Genomic DNA, 19,639 nt, shown 5'->3' with positions numbered 1-19,639 from the left:
ACTGTACTATGTCCTTCATGGATGCATCTGCAGTCATAACAACTGGGTAGAATACCATAGCCAACTAAGGGAGGAGGAAAAAAAAAATAGATTATGGTGTGGTTAGGATCCCTTGCAGCACAGCAGTGGCAAACCCTGCTCGGGATCTGGAGTACAAAGGTAAGTTATAATGCTTGGCAAATGCATGCACGGAGGTCCAAGTAGCCGCCTCAATAATGTCCTTGGTTGCCACTCCTCGTAAGAAGGCTGTGGTAGTGGCAGTTGCCCTTGTAGAATGAGGCCTTATGTTCTGTGGAATTGGTTTTCCATGGAAGGAGTAACAGAATCGTATGCAATTTCCTATCCATTTGGAGATTGTCTGTTTGGAAATAGCTTTTCCTTCCCTTCCTGTTGCATAGGCTACAAAAAGCTGGTCAGTTTTTCTGCTACTTTTTGTTCTGTCCAGGTAGTAGCGTAACTGTCTATGTACATCCAAGGAATGCAGCATTCTTTCCCTCTGTTTTGTGGGTTGGGAAAGAAGGTAGGTAGGTGGATTGCCTGGTTTAAAGACACTCTGGATATCACCTTAGGCATAAACGTAGGATTAGTCCTCATGGACACTCTATCTTGGTGGAAGATTAGGAAGGGCTGTACTGCCATTAGGGCCTGAAGTTCAGAGACCCTCCTTGCTGAGGTTATTGCCAGTAGGAAAGCAGTTTTCCACGATAGATGCTGTAGGTCCGCTGTAGCTGCTGGTTCAAAAGGTGAGTGTCAGTTTTTCTAGCACAAAGTTCAAATCCCAAGCTGGCAATGGTGGTTTCCTTGGAGGTTTTACATTCTTGATTCCTCTGAGGAACTGCCTGAGTAAAGGATGTGAAAAGACAGGTGGATCAAAGCTGTATTCTGCTGAAATAGCTGATGCATGTATCTTGATGGAGGAATAGGACAGGCCTGTATGTAGAAGCTCTGCCAGATACTCCAGAATGTTAGCCATATCTATAATTGACACATCTTTTCCTCTTTCAGTGCTCCAAATGACAAACCTTTTCCATTTTCCTGCATAGTTCCTTCTTGTTGAAGGTCTGCGGGCTTCAAGGATAATGTCTTTAACCCTTTGGGAAAGTTCTGGGTTAGTTGCTGCTATGTGATGTTCCATGCAGTCAGTTGCAACGTTTTTAGGTTTGGATGCATGATGCTGTAGTTGTTCTGAGTTAACATCAAAGGCATCAGGGGTATTGGCCACATGTTGTCCCGAGACATGCTCCTCAGCAATGGGTACCAGTGTTGTCTTGGCCAGTTTGGAGCTATCAGGGTTATCCTTGGACGTTCCTCCTTGATTTTTAGTAATACCTTGTGTATCAAGGGAAGAGGGGGAAATGCATATGCTGTTAGACCTTCCCAGCTGAAGGAGAGCGAATCCACTTTCCATGCTAGTGGGTGGAATGTCCTTGTGCAGAATTTTTTGAGCTGGTGATTGAGAGGGGAAGCGAATAGATCTATCTGTGGCCTTCCCCATTTCTTTGAGATGGTCTTGAAGATGTCCGGGTGTAGCATCCATTCGTGGGCATCCGATGTGGTTCTGCTCAATATGTCTGCTAGAGTATTGTCCTTTCCCGGTACAAATATTGCCTGTAACTGGATGTTGTAGCTGAGTGCCAGGTTCCAAAGCTCCAAAGTCATTCTGCATAGGGGGTATGAATGAGTGCCTCCCTGCTTGTTGATGTACCACATGACTGTGGTGTTGTCTGTCCTTATCATCAAATGGCCCTCTTTGAGAAATGGTCTGAAATTTTGGATTGCCAGTTTTACTGCCAGCATTTCTTTTAGGTTGATGTGCAGGTGAAGTTGATCCTGCGTCCACAATCCTTGTACGCATTTGTCCAGCATGTGAGCCCCCCATCCTAGGTCTGAGGCGTCTGTTGTGATGGTCTGGCTTGCTTGATAGCTGTGAAAGGGTAGGCCTGGGTTTGACTGGCATGCTTGAGCCCACCATAGGAACTCCTGTTTTAGGCATGGGATTAGTGGAATTTCTGCTTCTAGGCTGTGCCTGTGTTGGGACCATAAATTCCTTAGGTACCACTGTAGTTTTCTCATATGTAGTCTGGCATGTGGAACCAAGATTATGCATGATGCCATGTAGCCCAAGGCCTGCAGAACTTTTCTTGCTGTTAACTTGTTCTGTTTTGTTAGAGCCAAGAAGTAAAGAGGGAGTTCTTTTGTTTTTCTGTTAGGAATGCCATTTGTTTTACAGTGTCCAATTCAGCCCAAGAATGTCCTTGTTTGGGATGGTATCAGCCTTGACTTTTGTAAATTGACTGTGTATCCCAGTGCTTGTAGCAAGTAAATGACCCTTTGTAAATCTGTTGTCAGCTTGCTTTTGTTGTCCCCTTGTAGCAGGCAGTCGTCCAGGTATGGGTAAATTTGGATTCCTGTAGTCTGCAGTGGGCGATTACTGATGCCAGGCATTTTGTGAATACTCTGGGCGCAGTAGATAAGCCAAAGGGCAATGCTGAGAATTGATAATGCTCTGATCCTGCAAGAAATCTGAGGTATCTTCTGCAAATTGGTCAAATGGGGACGTGCAGGTATGCCTCCTTGAGATCTAGAGTTACCAGCCAACACTCCTTGCCCAGCATGGGAAGAAGTTGCTGTAGGGTCAGCATTTTGAATTTTGGGACAATGATGTATGTATTTAAGGTGGACAGGTCGAGAATAGGTCTCCAACTTTTTCCTTTCTTGGAACTAGGAATAGTCTGGAGTAAAATCCTTTGCCTTGTTCTGTTATTGGCACTCTTTCCACAGCTCTCATCTTTGCTAATTGCATTATCTGCTGTAGAGCTTCTGTTTTTTGATTTGGAGGCAGGTTTGGCATTCCTCTTTGACTGGTAAAGTGTGAAAGTGGAACCGTAACCTTGGTCTATGGTTTGCAAAATCCACTTGTCTTTTGTGATATAGTGCCAGTTTTTCAAAAATAAGGTTAATTTTCCGCCTAATGGAGCTGCTATTTGTTCCCTGGTAGGCGGATTTAGAGTTAAGTCACTGTGATTGTGCTGTTGTAGTGGTAGTGGCTGTGTCTGTGCCTCTGTTATTACCTTGCCACTGTCGTCCTCTGTAGGCACCTCCTCTGGATTGGTTTCTGCCTCTGGAATGTCTATTCCTGCCCCTTTGGGATCTTGTGGAGTCAGGAAAGGACCAATTTTTGGCAGGCCAGTTCCTGCTAAACCTTGGGGGCTGAACCTGCAAGAAATCTTTAACCGTTTGAACAGATTTTGCCTTTTCTTCCATTTTCTTCATTACCTGCTGGGCAGGTGTACCAAACAAACTGGTCTTATCCATAGGAGCATCTAATAACTTAGCTTTAACATGATCCGTAAGACTTGTTCCTTCAGCCATGCATGTCTTCTTATCACTGTGCCAGTCATGGCTGATCTAAATGAAGCCTCCAGTGCATCATAGCCACATTTTAAGGAATGGTTACTAACCTGTTGTATGTTATTTACCATTTCTAATACATATTTCTTATCTATAGAGTCATCAGAAGATAGTTTTTTAGTTAACTGATCAAGCATAAACTCTTGGTATTGTATCATGTGAAACTGACAGTTTAAAGCTCTAGCTGAGAGAGTAGCTGAGGTATAAACTTTTTGCCCCATCTGTCTAAAGACCTGGCTTCCCTTTCAGAAGGAATAGGGTTTTTTGCTGTGGTCGAGGCTACTGCCTTAGGCCCCTGGGATATAGTTTCGGGGTCTGCAAGTGGGGCCTTGTATAGGTAATGATGAGTGTCTGGTACCCTGTAAAATCTGTCTGGTTTGGCAGGGGCTGGAGGTAAGGAATCTGGTGCAGAGCAGACATCATTAAAGGCATCGTCCACAACAGAGAGGACAGGAGGTATAGCTAAGGGCCTGTGTTGTGGAAGGTGCAGAAAAGTCCTAAGTCTTTTTCTGGAATCTGAGAAATCCTGTTGCTGCCATTGGAATTGTTCTCACATGGCATGTAAGGTTTCCCCAAAGGAGAATTCTTCTGGTGGAGAAGCAGCTGGAATGGATTCTTCAGCATCTGAGTCTTCATAATTGGAGAAAGGAGCCTCTGGCTGGTCTGTAATATCTGAGTCATCCGCAGAATCATCAGAGGACACAGGCTCGGGGGGCTCTGCCCTAGGTCTCTTCTCTGGGGGCTGAGAGGCCCTGTCTGGGTGAGATTGAGATCCCCTAATTAAGGATATTAAATCTTCTGCCAGAGTAAGCATTTGTAAACTAGAAGTGGGCCTGGTTGAGGGGGGTTTAACAGGCACTGATTTAGTAGACTTGGCTGCTTTAGCCCTGGCAAAGGCCTTAATGGACATGGCTGCAGGAGGCCTAGCAGCACCACGTGCTGGGGTAGAGACATCCAAAGGGATGGTGTCTGATAATTCACTAGGAACCACTGTAGTAGGTAAAATTTCAGAGGCCGATTCAAGTAAGGTAGCAGGAACCTCAGAAGTAGTCAAAGATTCAGCTGTGCTTTGATCAGTTTTCTCGGTTTCGCCGAAACCGAGACACTCGCGTTTGCTTAACCATGGTTTGCGCCGAAACCGTGGACCGCGAGTGTCGGTCTTTTTCTTTGCGTTTCTTAACAATTTGGGTAGTCGGAGGATCCGACGGCATAATGTACGCAAAATCTGAACCGAAAAACTGTTCAGCAAACTCCGACCGACGCCTAAGCGTTCGGTTGAAGGACGCACAGGCCGAACAGGCTGCTACGTCGTGGTCTGGGCCTAAACAAGGCAAACAGTAAGAGTGGAAATCTTTATGAGGTATTTGTTTCCCACAAGTTAAACAGTTATTGACTTTTTCTGACATCGGCTGAGGCAAGAAAGAGTCCCCAACGGGGTACTTAGCTTTTAGAAGTCTTCGAAGTAGTATTCGGTAGTAGTAATCTCTGGATCCGACCGACCGGCACTTGCGAACAGCTTCTGCTTCGGGCGCCACGCGGCAAGAAAGACTGAAGAAAATGGTGTCGGCTGATGCCTTTATACCCGGAGACCAGCAGAGATGACGTCGGGTGAAGTGCGACATCAGCCGAAGCCGGACCCGGACTTTGGAATCCGGCCGACTGAAGGGCTGCCTGACGACAGGACAACCCAGTTGTTATGACTGCAGATGCATCCATGAAGGACATCATCTGAAACTCCTTGAGGAGGCTTTAAGGACATTAAAGCAGCAAATAGCCCAAGTGAAGGCCTGCCACTCACTTTGTGGATTCCTAGGAGCAGAAGAAACAGGTTTAATTTTTTGTTTTATTTTTTTATGTTTATTTTTGTGTTTTATTCTTTTAGTTCTGACTTCATGTCTGACAGCGATCAGGCCCCATCGCAAACATATCCATTTGTTTTCTATCATCAAGACAACAGCCTGTCACAGCACAGTCATCATTCAGGCAGCCACAAGTGATTTTCCTTGTCTGATCCAAGCCCCTTCCTTGATGGCTAAAATGAGCTCCTGCCAAAATAAGAGCCTACAATGCCTTTCCCTGCGGACATGTGGATTCACATACGTGCCCAATGAGTGCCACTGAGTGGATGCAGCCTGGTAATACCAAGAATATGCCCCTGGACCACACACTGCATGCGGTGTACCTATCTCTGTAGTAGCTGCTGGCATTGCAGCAGGCTGGACTGTTTCCCTTCCTCCCTCTAGGATTGGTGAGCTAGTGTTAGTCGCTCACTCCAACCCTCCCTTACTGGCCCTTCTAGAAAACAGACTGTTAGTCAATCCTGGGTAATCTGGGATACAGTCAGGGCTCTATTCTTTTGTACCATGGAGCTGACTGCAGAAAACAACCAGGTTGATCACAAAGCAATAACGAGAAAAAACTTCTCTTCACCTACATCTTAAAGTAACAGTTGTCCACTCTGACAACAAGGCATCATGTAAAACAATTCTACAGTGCAATGTTACAAGAGCCCTCATTAACTTTTGAAACAGGAGGCATACTACAAGAAATGTTATTCATTTTACACATCAAAAGTAACCTCTCATATAATTTGAAAATTAAGTGAACAAGCTATAAATTTAGGTATTTAACATACTAACATGGCCCTACACACTATTATATGCCCTCAGATTCTGTGCCTTAGACCTTTTACAATTCAAATTGGCAGCAAAACTTTTGAAAACTTTAATGGTAGGACTCCATTCAGGCCATGGCAGGTACTGTAAAATGTTATGTGAGCCCCCTACTCATTATTGAATGGGTTTCAAGACGTATACCTACAGGAAATAAAAGTAAGACTATCAACATTATTAAAAACACTTTTTCAATTAAAACCTTAGCCCCTACCAATGAAACTAAGGTCCTGGCAAAGTCTTCAGAAGCTAATCAGAATTTTTTTAAAGATGCATAATACATACCCTATTTGAAGTCTTCAAAATTGGCACGTCATTTTCTGAATTAATTTTGGCCTCAATTTCTTCCCAATTCTTTTCTGTATTCTGAAATAAAATTCTGAAACAGACAGAATATGCTATTAGACATTTATTCGACTTCTTCATTTTTAATCCTACAATTTTTGTTGGTCTCTACCTACTGTATTTTCCTCCTGCTCACTTAATCCATTTACCAGAGTGGAGTGAAGATATCAACAGTTCTCACCATACACACAGTTCTAAGATTTTTTTCTTATGATGTAGTTCCTAGTGTCAGAACTGCTGCCCATGTCCACAATGACTGCAATACTGGTCATTATGCTCAACATATGCATTCACATGAGCAGCATGTGGCACTCAGTGGCATTCAGCAACATATAACACCCACCTCCAAGTCCTTCATCACGTAGTCCACAGCCAGCTCATGGTGTCCACTGAGGATTTCTCCTGCGTGAATTACTCTTACCCTTTCCACAAGGCTTTGGGCTGTCCTGTGGCTGCTCAGCTGTTTTACATCACAGGTAATTAATGGGCATAGAGTCCAAGAGACACATTTCTAAATGGCCCCAGAGCAGTGTCTGGTTAAATGACTTCATCAGCGTCACATAGTAGGGAAATGGAGGTTGGAAGTATCAAACCTTGAACTATAGAAATCAATTCTTTAAAAGCTCATAGCCTTAATCTTCTACCCTCTCATACAGTTTCCCTGGCCACTAGTTGAATTGGTCACAGTGTTACTAGAAAACTATTCCAGCCTGATCTAACCTTTAATTTTTAACGTAATGTAAATTTATAAAATAGGTAAAAACATTCACATCATGTGCTTTTACAGTTTTACTTACTTCATCTTCTCTGCAAGCTGCTCTGTATTTTCACGAATTGCATGTGATAACTGCGAAACGGGGTTTAACATCAGATTATCAAAAATCATCTGGAAATAAATAAAAACAACATTGAGATACAACACTATGCCACACATAATGGAAATTCTCTGAATAATGCATGATATTACTTGCGATAACTTTTAGTACAAGAATGTACTTACTCCAAAACAGCAGAGTTTTTCTAGCTATAACAAGCATAAAATTCTTACCAGTGCAGAAGACAGGTTTCCATGTCCTAATTAAGCTAACATTAATTTTCAAGTCCTGTACGCTTACTTGAACAATACATAGGTAAGCGCAAGTCATTTAGTGAAAAATGTTTTATATATATATATATATATATATATATATATATATATATATATACACACACACACACACACACACACACACACACACACACACACACACACACACACACAGGTGTGTGTGTGTATGTGTGTGTGTGTGTGTGTGTGTGTGTGTGTGTGTGTGTGAGAGACAGCACATATATGAGCTCACTCACTTGTGCGTGCATGTGTGTGTGTCTGGGTCTGTGAACATAATACACTATATGAAAGGAAGTGACAATGGATAAAGGGCTACTAGAACACATTATTTCATAGAAAGAGAGCAGTGAGACAGAGTCCTGGGTTGTGTGGCTAAAGACTCAGCTCTGTAAGTGGCCTGTGCGCAGTCCAGAATAGGTGTGAACATTGGAACCCATACCCAGGACAGCAGTGCATATTCCTTTTATGATCATGGAGGGCCAAGCTGTACTTTCTAAATTGGTCATTGAGACAGAGCTGTATGCATTTTCTTGCTATTATTTCACCCTCGGTTGACTGCTGTGGGATTCCTACCCTGATGTCACAGTGGGTGACATAATGAACATTAGTGCCAGAGGTACTATCTCTCCATCAAGCTGGATGTCAGTGGTGTCATCTCCCCTGCCATAATGGTTACCTATCAAAACATTGAATGGTCATAACATCTAAACTCAAAACATCAAGACAATAACATCTAAACTTCAAAACATCTAAAACTCATAACATCGAATGTCAAAACACTGAAAACTACAAAGCACCTATAAATAACATCCCACACACTGTTTACTACGTTTCCACACACCCCCCATAAATTAAATTTACCAACTCCGGGATCGCACTACAGTGGAGTTAGGAAATTAACTTTTTCCCCCACTGTAGTGCGATCTTGGAGTTGGTACATTTAATTTATGGGGGTGGGGGTGGGGGGTGGAGCCCCCCACTTGGGGGGTGCAGGGGGGCTTGCCCCCCCTGCAGAAACATAGTAAACAGTGTGTGGGGTGTTATTTATAGTTGCTTTGTAGTTTTCAATGTTTTGAGATTCGATGTTATGAGTTTTAGATGTTTTGAAGTTTAGATGTTATGGTCTTGATGTTTTGAGGAGTAGATGTTTTGATAGGTAACCACCATAAAGTACAGTTTTGTACCTACCATAAATGTAGATGTCCGAGAGGAATGCATCTGCAGTCCTTACAAATGGGTTGTCCTGTCGTCAGGCAGCCCTTCGGTCGGCCGGATTCCAAAGTCTGGGTCCGGCTTCGGCTGGTGTCGCACTTCACCCGACGTCATTGCGGCAGTTTTCGGGTATAAAGGCATCAGCCAATGCCATTTTCCTCAGTGTTTCTTGCCCCAGATGCCAGATGCCCTCTTGGTAGGCTAAATTTGGATAAATGCCAAAGTTTCCAAATAATAGAGAGCAAACACACAAAATAAACATGTATGTACATATATACAAACAAATACACCATAATAGATCCCCCCCAAGCTAGCTGAAGATTGGTAAGTACCCTAGGAGTACCTCAGAGGGGAAGGAGGGAGGGTAATCCTGACTGCAGATGCATTCCTCTCGGACATCTACATTTATGGTAGGTACAAAACTGTACTATGTCCTTCAAGGATGCATCTGCAGTCCTTACAAATGGGTAGAATACCATAGCTAAACTAGGGGAGGAGGAAATGAGAATAGATTATGGTGTAGTCAGGATCCCTTGCAAAACAGCAGTGGCAAAGCCAGCACGGGATCTAGAGTATAGAGGTAAGTTATAATGCTTGGCAAATGTATGCACGGAGGTCCAAGTAGCAGCCTCTATAATGTCCTTGGTAGCCACTCCTCGTAAGAAAGCTGTGGTAGTGGCTGTGGCCCTTGTGGAGTGAGGCCTGATGTTCTCTGGAGTTTTCTTTCCATGGTAGGAGTAACAGAATCTAATGCAATTTCCTATCCATTTGGAGATTGTCTGTTTAGAAATTGGTTTTCCTTCTTTTCCTGTTGCATAAGCTACCAGAAGCTGGTCAGTTTTTCTATTGTTTTTTGTCCTGTCCAGGTAGTAGCGTAATTGCCTGTGTACATCCAAGGTATGTAAAAGCTTTTCTCCCCTGTTCTGTGGATTGGGGAAGAATGTAGGAAGGTGGATAGCCTGATTTAAAGAGACTCTGGATACCACCTTAGGCATAAATGTAGGATTTGTTCTCATGGACACTCTGTCTTTATGGAAGATCAGGAAGGGTTGTACTGCCACTAATGCTTGTAGTTCAGAGACCCTTCTTGCTGAAGTTATTGCCAGTAGGAAGGCAGTCTTCCAGGATAAGTATTGCAAGTCTGCTGTAGCTGCTGGCTCGAAAGGCGGTAGAGTCAGTTTTTCTAGCACAAAGTTCAAGTCCCATGCTGGCAATGGAGGTTTCCTGGGGGGTTTTACATTTTTAATTCCCCTCAGAAACTGTCTGAGCAGAGGATGCGAGAAGACAGGAGGATCCAAGCTGTATTGTGCTGAAATAGCTGATGCATGTATCTTGATGGAGGAATAGGACAGGCCTGTGTGGTAGAGCTCAGCCAAGTACTCCAGGATGTTGGCTATGTTCACCAGTGTCACATCTTGCCCTTTTGCAGCGCTCCAGATGAGATATCTTTTCCATTTTGCTGCATAATTCTTTCTTGTTGAAGGTCTACGAGCCTCCAGGATTATGTCCTTAACCCTTTGGGATAAATTTGGGTTAATTTCTGTCATGTAATGTTCCAGGCAGTTAGTTGCAGTGTTTTTAGGCTGGGATGCAGAATGTTGTAGTTGTTCTGTGTCAGCAGTAATGGGATCAGTGGTAGTTTCCATATTTGTTCCCTGGACATGCTCCTCAGTAGTGGGTACCAATGTTGTCTTGGCCAGTCTGGGGCTATCAGAATGATCCTCGGACGTTCCTCTTTGATCTTGAGAAGCACCTTGTGCATCAAAGGAAGTGGTGGGAATGCGTATGCTGTCATGCCTTTCCAAGTGAAGGATAGGGAGTCCACCTTCCAAGCAAGTGGGTGGTAAGTCCTTGTGCAGAATTTCTTCAACTGGTGATTGTGTGGGGATGCAAACAAGTCTATTTGTGGCAATCCCCATTTTCTTGTGATGGCTTTGAAGATGTCCGGATGCAGCATCCATTCGTGGGCATCTGTTATAGTTCTGCTTAATGCGTCTGCTAGAATGTTTTCCTTCCCTGGAACAAAAATTGCCTGTAACTGAAGGTTGTAACCCAGAGCCACATCCCATAGGTCTAGTGCCAGCCGGCATAGGGGGTATGAGTGTGTGCCTCCCTGTTTGTTGATGTACCACATAACTGTGGTGTTGTCTGTCCTTATCAACAGCTGACCTTCGTGGAGAAGAGGACTGAATGCCTGGATTGCCAATTTTACTGCCATCATTTCTTTTAGATTTATGTGCAGATGCAGTTGGTCTTGAGTCCATAGGCCTTGAATGCACTTGTCCATCATGTGTGCCCCCCAACCGAGGTCTGAGGCATCTGTCGTGATAGTTTGTCCTGGATGACTTTTGCTGAAGGGCAGTCCTGTGTTTGATTGACAGGCCTGTGCCCACCATAAGAACTCTTGTTTCAGGCATGGGATCATTGGAATTTTGGTTTCCAGGCTGTGCTTGTGCTGAGACCACAAATTCTTTAGGTACCACTGTAGCTTTCTCATATGAAGCCTGGCATGAGGGACCAGAATTATGCAGGATGCCATGAAGCCTAGAGCTTGTAACACCTTTCTTGCAGTTAGATGGCTCTGTTTTGTTAATGCCAAAAAGTAGAGAAGAAGTTGTTCTTTCTTTTCTGCAGTTAGAAATGCCATTTGTTTGGATGTGTCCAGTTCTGCACCCAGAAAGGTTATTATTTGGGATGGAATCAGCCTTGACTTTTTTGAATTGACTGTGTATCCCAGGGCTTGTAGCAGGTAGATGACTCTTTGTAAGTCTTCTGTTAATTTGTTTTTGTTGTCCCCTTGTATCAGGCAGTCGTCCAGGTAGGGATAGATTTGAATCCCCTGAAGTCTGCAATGAGCGATTACTGATGCCAGGCATTTCGTGAACACTCTGGGCGCAGTAGATAAGCCAAAGGGCAATGCTGAGAATTGATAATGCTCTGATCCTGCAAGAAATCTGAGGTATCTTCTGCAAATAGGTCTTATGGGGACGTGCAGGTATGCCTCCTTGAGATCTAGAGTTACCAGCCAAGACTCCTTGCCCAGCATGGGAAGAAGCTGCTGTAGAGTCAGCATTTTGAATTTTGGAACAATGAGGAATGTGTTTAGAGCGGACAGATCTAGAATAGGCCTCCATTTGTTTTCTTTTCTTGGTACCAGGAAGAGCCTGGAGTAAAATCCCTTCCCTTGCTCCATAGATGGTACCTTTTCCACAGCTCTCATTTTTAATAATTGAGATATTTGCTTTAGAGCTTCTGTCCTTTGAGTAGGTGGTAGGTTTGGCATTCCTCTCTTTCCTGGTAGAGTATGGAAATGGAACCTGTAACCTTGGTCTATAGTTTTCAAAATCCATTTTTCTCTTGTAATGCAGTGCCAGTTTTTTGAAAATAAGGTTAGCTTTCCGCCTAAGGGTGCTTCTAGTTGTTCCCTGGTAGGCGGTGTCACCGCCAAGTCACTGTGATTGAGTTGTTGTAGTGGTGGTGGCTGTGTCCGTGCCTCGTTGGTTGTTACCCTGCCACTGGCGACCCATGTAGGCACCTATGGGTTGGTTTCTGCCTCTAGAGCGCCTATTCCTGCCTCTTTGTGCCTTAGAGGACTCCGGAAAGGACCAATTCTTGGAGGGCCAATTCCTGCTAAACCTTGGAGGTTGAACTTGTAAGAAATCTTTTACGGTTTGCACAGATTTTGCTTTCTCTTCCATCTTTTTGAGAACCTGCTGTGCGTGGGCACCAAATAAATTGACCTTGTCCATGGGTTCATCCAAAAGCTTAGATTTGATATGGTCTGGTAATGCCTGTTCTTTCAACCATGCATGCCTCCTGATAACTGTGCCCGTCATGGCTGATCTAAAGGAAGCCTCCAGTGCATCATAGCCACATTTTAAAGAATGGTTACTAACCTGCTGAATGTTATGTAACATTTCTTGAACATACTTTTTATCTAAAGATTCTTCAGAGGACAGCTTTTTAGTCAACTGGTCAAGCATAAACTCTTGATATTGAATCATATGAAATTGGCAATTCAAAGCTCTAGCTGACAAGGTAGCAGAGGTGTAAACTTTTTTACCCCATCTCTCTAAGGACCTGGAATCCCTTTCAGAGTGGAGGGGGTTTTTAGAAGTAGCAGCTGCTACAGCTTTAGGGCCCTGGGAGATAGTCTCTGGATCTGCAAAAGGGGCCTTATATAAGTGGTGATGAGTGTCCGGGACCCTGTAGTACCTATCTGGTTTAGCAGGAGCCGGAGGTAAAGTATCAGGAGAAGTGCAAGCATCATTAAATGCATCATCAACAACAGATAGAACTGGAGGGATAGCTAAAGGCCTATGCTGTGGTAAGTGTAGAAAGGTCCTAAGCCTTTTTCTTGAGTCTGAGAAATCTTGGCCCTGCCACTGGAATTGTTCCCTCATAGCATGTAAGGTTTCCCCAAAGGAAAATTCCTCAGGAGGAGAGGCTGAAGGGACGGACTCCTCAGCATCGGAGTCTTCGTAAGGAGAATAAGAAGCCTCAGGAGGATCAGAATGTATTGAATCATCAGAAGAATCATCTGTGGCTACTGGCTCAGGGGGCTCTGCTCTAGGCCTCTTTTCTGGAGGAGGGAGAGAGGCCCTGTCTGGATGAGGCTGGGATCCACGGATTAAAGTGATGAGATCCTGTGCCAAGAAAAGCATATGGGAGCTGGTGCTGGGCCTGTGAGAGGGGGGCTTGGCAGGCACTGGCTTGGAAGTTTTGGCTGCTTTAGCCCTGGCAAAGGCCTTAATAGACATAGCTGGAGGAGGCCTAGCAGCTCCACGTGCAGGAGTAGAAATATCTAGTGGAATGGTGTCTGATAAATCCTGAGAAATCGCAGCAGAAGGCTGGATTTCAGAAGCCGTTTCTACCAGAATGGAGAAGGCCTCGGTAGAAGGCAAGTTGTCGGCTGAAGAAAGAACCGCTTGCTCGGTTTCGGCCGAAACCGAGACACTCGCGGATTGCTTGGCCGTGGTTTCAGCCGAAACCGCGGACCATGAGTGTCGGTCCTTTTCTTTGCGTTTTTTAGTTATTTGCGTAGTTGGAGGATCAGACGGCATAATGTAGGCAAAATCGGAGCCGAAAATCTGTTCAGCAAAGTCCGAGCGACGTCTCAGCGTCCGCCGGTTAAAAGAAGCACAGGCTAGACAAGCTGCTACGTCGTGGTCTGGGCCAAAACAATGTATACAATAGGAGTGGAAATCTTTATGAGGTATTTGTTTCCCACAAGATAAACAGTTATTAACTTTCTCTGACATCGGCTGAGGCAAGAAAGAGTCCCCAACGGGGTACTTAGCTTTATAGAAGTCTTCGAAGTAGTATTCGGTAGAAGTAATCTCTGGATCTGACCGACCGGCACTTGCGAACAGCTTCTGCTTCGGGCGCCACGCGGTAAGAAAGACGGAGGAAAATAGCGTCGGCTGATGCCTTTATACCCGAAAACTGCCGCAATGACGTCGGGTGAAGTGCGACACCAGCCGAAGCCGGACCCAGACTTTGGAATCCGGCCGACCGAAGGGCTGCCTGACGACAGGACAACCCATTTGTAAGGACTGCAGATGCATCCTTGAAGGACATCATATGCATGTATGTATATATACATAAATCAACATATATACAACCATGACAAAACAATATACAATTCCCAAATAGCATGTTCTCAAAAACAGTTCATACTGACAAATTTGTGAAAGTTTATAGAGCAACAGAAATATAGCCATATGTCTCAAATAAAAATCACAAGCTGCAGAGCTGATGGTGGCTGCACCATAGCGATATGCCCAGTCTAGTTTTCAAAAGTCCACGACTCATTGAATTGTCGTGACAAACTGATTAATCATAGCCAACAGAATTTCTCGAAAGATAATGCTGTAATCAGTTTTCCGACTTCTGCACCACATACTACGTTCCAGAATTTTAAAATTAAAAAGGGACTTAAAAACACACACACAAGATGCTACAGGATATCAATCACCTAGATACTCATAGGGTATCACTATTATAAAAAAAAAAATTCAAGTAAAATACTGCCAAATCAGGATTACTATTTTTTCAGCTAGTATACTACATGACTTTATGACAATACACAAATAAAATCAAAGCAAAATGCTACTGCAATACAACAGCAACGAACACTTAAACTTTTTTACATAATAGGATGTTTGCATTTAATCTCAAGTTTTAGCAGAATCAAAGCAAGGGTAGGAAACCCGGAAGTCAATACTCCAAATGAAGAGGTAACTTTGTTATACAGTAAAATGCTTCCAAAACAAGAAACTGTCAGTGGTTTCTGTTTCACTGCCAAGGAAAGGGAGGTAAGCTGCATCATTCCTAGATTATACAATCAAACAAAGGTCAAGGATATACACTAAGTCTCTGCATAAATTCCCAGAACCAAATAATAAGAGTTCTTATCCTAAAATGCTGTAAATCCTGAGTAGAAAATCTATAAGAAGTCCACATTCAATTTTTTTTTGTATGGGGAATATAGAAAAAGTTAAAAAATACCATGTGTGTGTGTATGTGTTGAGGATATTTTTGACAATTAAGATGTCTATCAAAATGTTTAAACTCTTTAGAACCATCCAGAGTAAAATACTATGTTTAACACATTTCACAGATATTGACTGATTAATTCAAATTACGTAAGCCTTCCATTACATAAAGAAACAAAACTGCTAGTATTAAAATCTCAAAACAACTATTGAGGCTGTACAGTTGGAAAGCTTTCTTTGTATTTCTTTTAGGATGCATTTTCTTTTCCTGGTTTAGTTTCTAAAAGACAACTTTTTTTATCTACCTTTGCACAATATTTAATGGAAAATAACTATAAAAATGTCCTTTTTCTCCCTCATACAATCTGCACAATGGTTCCTCTTCTTTTGGCCCAACTGGCCCAAACATTCTCCATGGAGTGCAACAGCCAGGTACACTGATTTCCAGAACAAGACAAGAGCCCTATGGCCCAAGCGCCACCCCTCCCCCTAAACAGTGAGGGTCACTGGATACCTTGGAGCTTGGATCTTGTCTGTTTGGAGCTGCCAGCTCGGATCCGATATGGATCCGATACCCACAGGTTTCTGACAAATGAAGTTTACCTACTCAGATGGAACGTTATGGTGAGTACATAACTTCTTTTTTATTGGCCGTTTAGGCAGTTTTCCATCTCTTTCAACTTGCTGGCTTAAAAGCCTGCGTTTGCACTTGTTCCCCACCTTTTCTGTGACTAGTCTAGTCCAGGTACAGATTTGCTGTATGCAGGACTCTTTGTAAGCTCTGAGCCCCCCAAGCCTTTCTGTGTTGGAGGGAAGCCTTCTAGCTTATCAGTGGGAATGGTAAGCATTAGTTAGCCTATCTACCACAAGAGGAGTGGTTCCTGGCCCAGAAATTGTAGCTACTGGCCGTTTGGGCAGTTTTTTCCCATATCTTTCAACTTTCTGGTTTAAAAACAACACTTGCGCTTGTTTCCCACCTTTCCTGTTACTAGCCTAGTCCAGATACAGAGTTGCTGTATCCATGACTGTTGGTAAGCTTCTGAGCCCCGCAAGCCTTTCTGTGTTGGAGGGAAGCCTTCTAGCTTATCAGTGGGAGTGGTAAGCATTAGTTAGCCCATCTACCACAAGAGGAGTGGTTCTGGCCCAGAAATTGTAGCTTATTGGCCGTTTGGGCAGTTTTTTTCCATCTTTCATAACTTTCTGGTTTTAAAGCCCTTGTTTGCACTTGATCCCCGCCTTTCTCGTAAGTAGTCTAGTCCAGGTACAGATTTGCTGTATCCAGGACTGTTTGTAAGCTTCTGAGCCCCCCAAGCCTTTGTGGAGTGCAGCCTTCTAGCTTATCAGTGGGAGTGGTAAGTACTAGGTAGCCTGTCTACCACAAGAGGAGTGGTTCCAGCCCAGAAGTTAGTAGTTTAAAAAACGCGTTTACACAGTTTTGTGCACCGGGCAGCACCGGTTAACTATGGTTAAATTATTCCCGGCTCCACTAAGTCTCTTCAGTTTTTCACTTGAAACTAGTCTAACTCTCAACCTAAGCACTCAAAAAGCATCCTACAGTCCAGCACTTGCTCAGACCTAATAGCAAGCACTAATATACCCCAACACTTGACTGCCCAGCAGGGAAAGGCTCTTTATCCACCCCTCACCAACCAAGCGACTAAGCAGCTCACCCTGCTATTCAGGCATGACCAAAGGGCAACTTCAGGTGTACTCTCCATTCCAGCTGGTGAATCTGGGTATCTTGAGGCAATGTTACAACTGCCTCATGTACACAGACAGCCCTCTCCTCCTAACACAAAACACTAACATATGCGAGAGATACAATTATACAGCCAAACTGGAGGCTAAGGTCTCTTCACCCAAGACTGGAACAGACAGTCATGAGGAGAAGGTTAACACTTGCACCACACCTCCAGCCTCACAGAGACCTACTAAACCAGCACTGGCAAAAAATACACATAAATACACAAAATCATACTCGGAGGCTCTAAATAAAAACCTGCAAAAGCATCAGAGAGCTCCAAAGCAGACACCCACAAAACCTGCACCTCCCGTCAAAAAACAGACAACACATAAAACACAAAATCAATGTGCCGCACAATCACAGCCCATAAGGCGAAATAACATACCTAACACACTAGTAATAGGTGACTCAATAGTCAGGCACACTGATGCCCCACTCACTAGGCTGGACATGGAGAAGGTTACTGTTAGTTGCCTGTTGGGAGCCAGAATCAGCCACATAACACAAGCACTCAGGTCACTCCAGAACAAGTACAAATATGACTCTGTCATTGTTCATGTTGGTGTGAATGACCTGAGATGCGCCTCCCTGGACTACATGAAAAGAGACATAGAAGAGCTCTCTGATCATGTAACCCAGGGGGGTATGACCCTGAGCCTGAGTAGCATCCTGCCCTCACCAAGAATGATACCTCAGTATAAAGAAAAAATGATCAATTTCAACAACTGGCTAAACTTCTGGTGTCATTCAAAGGGGATCCAGTGTCTGTCAGCCTGCGATGACGTGCTCGACAAGCCGCGTTGCTTCGCAAGAGACGGCTTGCACCTGTCACCCAACCAAGGAAACCACAGTGAAAAACTTTTCTAAAGCAAACTTCACCTTACTTAAGGCAGAGGTGGTACGTTTCACAGCCCCCACGCTAAAGGATAACACTGCCCAAGATGCAGAATCCTTTACAACTGCACTATATGAGCACCTGCAAGGATGCATGGATCATGCCATCCCTAGCAAAACCAAGACTCACTCCCCTAAGAGAAGGAAACCAGTCTGGTGGACCCCTGCCATAAACAGGTTATACAACAAAAGGAGGAAACTAGTTCAGAAAAAAAGCAAATCCCAAGAAGGAAAGACATCCCTGATCAGTATCAGTAAGAAACTAAGATGCCTCATAAAATCATCCAAGGCTAACTTCGAAAGAAAAATAGCCAAGGATTCGAAAGATAACCACAAAGCCTTCTTTATCTATGTCAAGAATCTAAGTGGCAACTCACAGATATGCTCTGAGATAGTGCAAAACAGCACAAAATATACTGAACCTACTGATATTGCCAACATACTGGCAGATAGATTTAGTGCAAACTTCAGCTCCCTCTCACCTTGAAAAGGGCACACAACAATACCGGAAAAGTGTAATGTCCCAGAAATCACAGAAGCACAGGTGAAAACAGCCCTTTCAAAAGCCAAAAACACAGCATCAATGGGGCCTGATGGTGACCCAGGCTGCATCTTGCACGAACTACAGAATGAACTAACCCCCCACCTAAACATGCTGTTCAGCCTCAGCCTCTCCACAGGCTATGTGCCCATAGAATGGCGCACAGCAACGGTTTTTCCGCTCCACAAAGGAGGGGCTAAAACTGACCCTGGTAACTATCGCCCCATAAGCCTGACTAGCCTGGTCTGCAAGGCTATGGAGTGCATCATCATGGAACTCATTAACAAAGACACTGGGAACCTGCAAACACTTGACCCGACCCAGTTTGGCTTTGTTAAGGGCAGATCATGCCTACTAAACCTGGATGACTTCTTCGAGATAGTCACCAAGGCCATAGACGAGGGAAAGGTGGTTCACACAGCCTACCTTGATCTCGCCAAGGCGTTCGATACCATTCCTCACTCGGGTATCATAGAAAAACTCACCAGTCTGAACATAAACCCCTACGTCACAAGATGGGTTGCCAATTGGCTTACAGACAGAACTCACACGGTAAGAATAGTGGGCTCCAGGTCCGACTCTAAACCAGTCACAAGCGGTGTCCCTCAAGGCTTGGTTCTGGGACCCCTACTGTTCGGCATATATTTCTCAGAAGTACAGGCAAACACAGGAGGACTATGGCTAACCAAGTTCGCCGATGACTGCAAACTGGGAGCCATAATTGACTCTCCGGCTGACACGGACATCCTTCAAAAAGGCCTTACTGAGACAGACATCTGGTGTCAAAGTCATGGCCTCAAGCTAAATGCCAAAAAATGCATAGTCATCCCATTTGGGAAAAACAAAACACCCACGAATTACCACATAGGCGGCAGCCCCCTTAATACAGAAGAGGTAATAAGAGATCTGGGGACCCAGGTAGATAGTAATCTCTCCTTTGACAATCATATTGCCAAATTAGTTAGGAAATCCTTCTATGTGGCCCATCTAATTACTAAAGGGTTTGCATCTAGAAATAAAGAGGTTATAGTGCCTCTCTACTCGTCACTCATCAGACCCATCATAGAGTACAATGCCCCATTTGGGATGTACCTCACAAGACACTTCCAACAGCTGGAAAGACCACTAAAGCACCTCACCAAGAGGATTACTGGCCTCAAATATATGTCCTTTGCAGCCCGACTGAAAAAACTCTGGCTGTACTCAGTGGCATAT

The 19,639-nt window shown here is 44.0% G+C and overlaps 1 protein-coding gene across 1 annotated transcript in view; it reads right to left on the bottom strand.

Moving 5' to 3' along the window:
• The window catches only part of CEP170B (centrosomal protein 170B), a 1,277,870-nt gene that overhangs the window by 99,683 nt on the left and 1,158,548 nt on the right, over positions 1 to 19,639 (bottom strand). The window contains exons 16-17 of the mRNA XM_044074358.1: positions 7,226 to 7,314; positions 6,369 to 6,462 (exon numbers count right to left, since the gene is read on the bottom strand). Coding sequence (XP_043930293.1) covers positions 6,369 to 6,462; positions 7,226 to 7,314 — 183 coding nt within the window. The remainder of the gene's footprint in view (positions 1 to 6,368; positions 6,463 to 7,225; positions 7,315 to 19,639) is intronic.

This window comes from Protopterus annectens, chromosome 6.part0 (assembly GCF_019279795.1).
Source record: "Protopterus annectens isolate FY-2018-M chromosome 6.part0, PAN1.0, whole genome shotgun sequence".
In the NCBI taxonomy this organism is placed as follows: domain Eukaryota; kingdom Metazoa; phylum Chordata; order Ceratodontiformes; family Protopteridae; genus Protopterus; species Protopterus annectens.
Note: the sequence above shows the minus strand (reverse complement) of the source record. Positions and strands in the feature narration are given on the sequence as shown.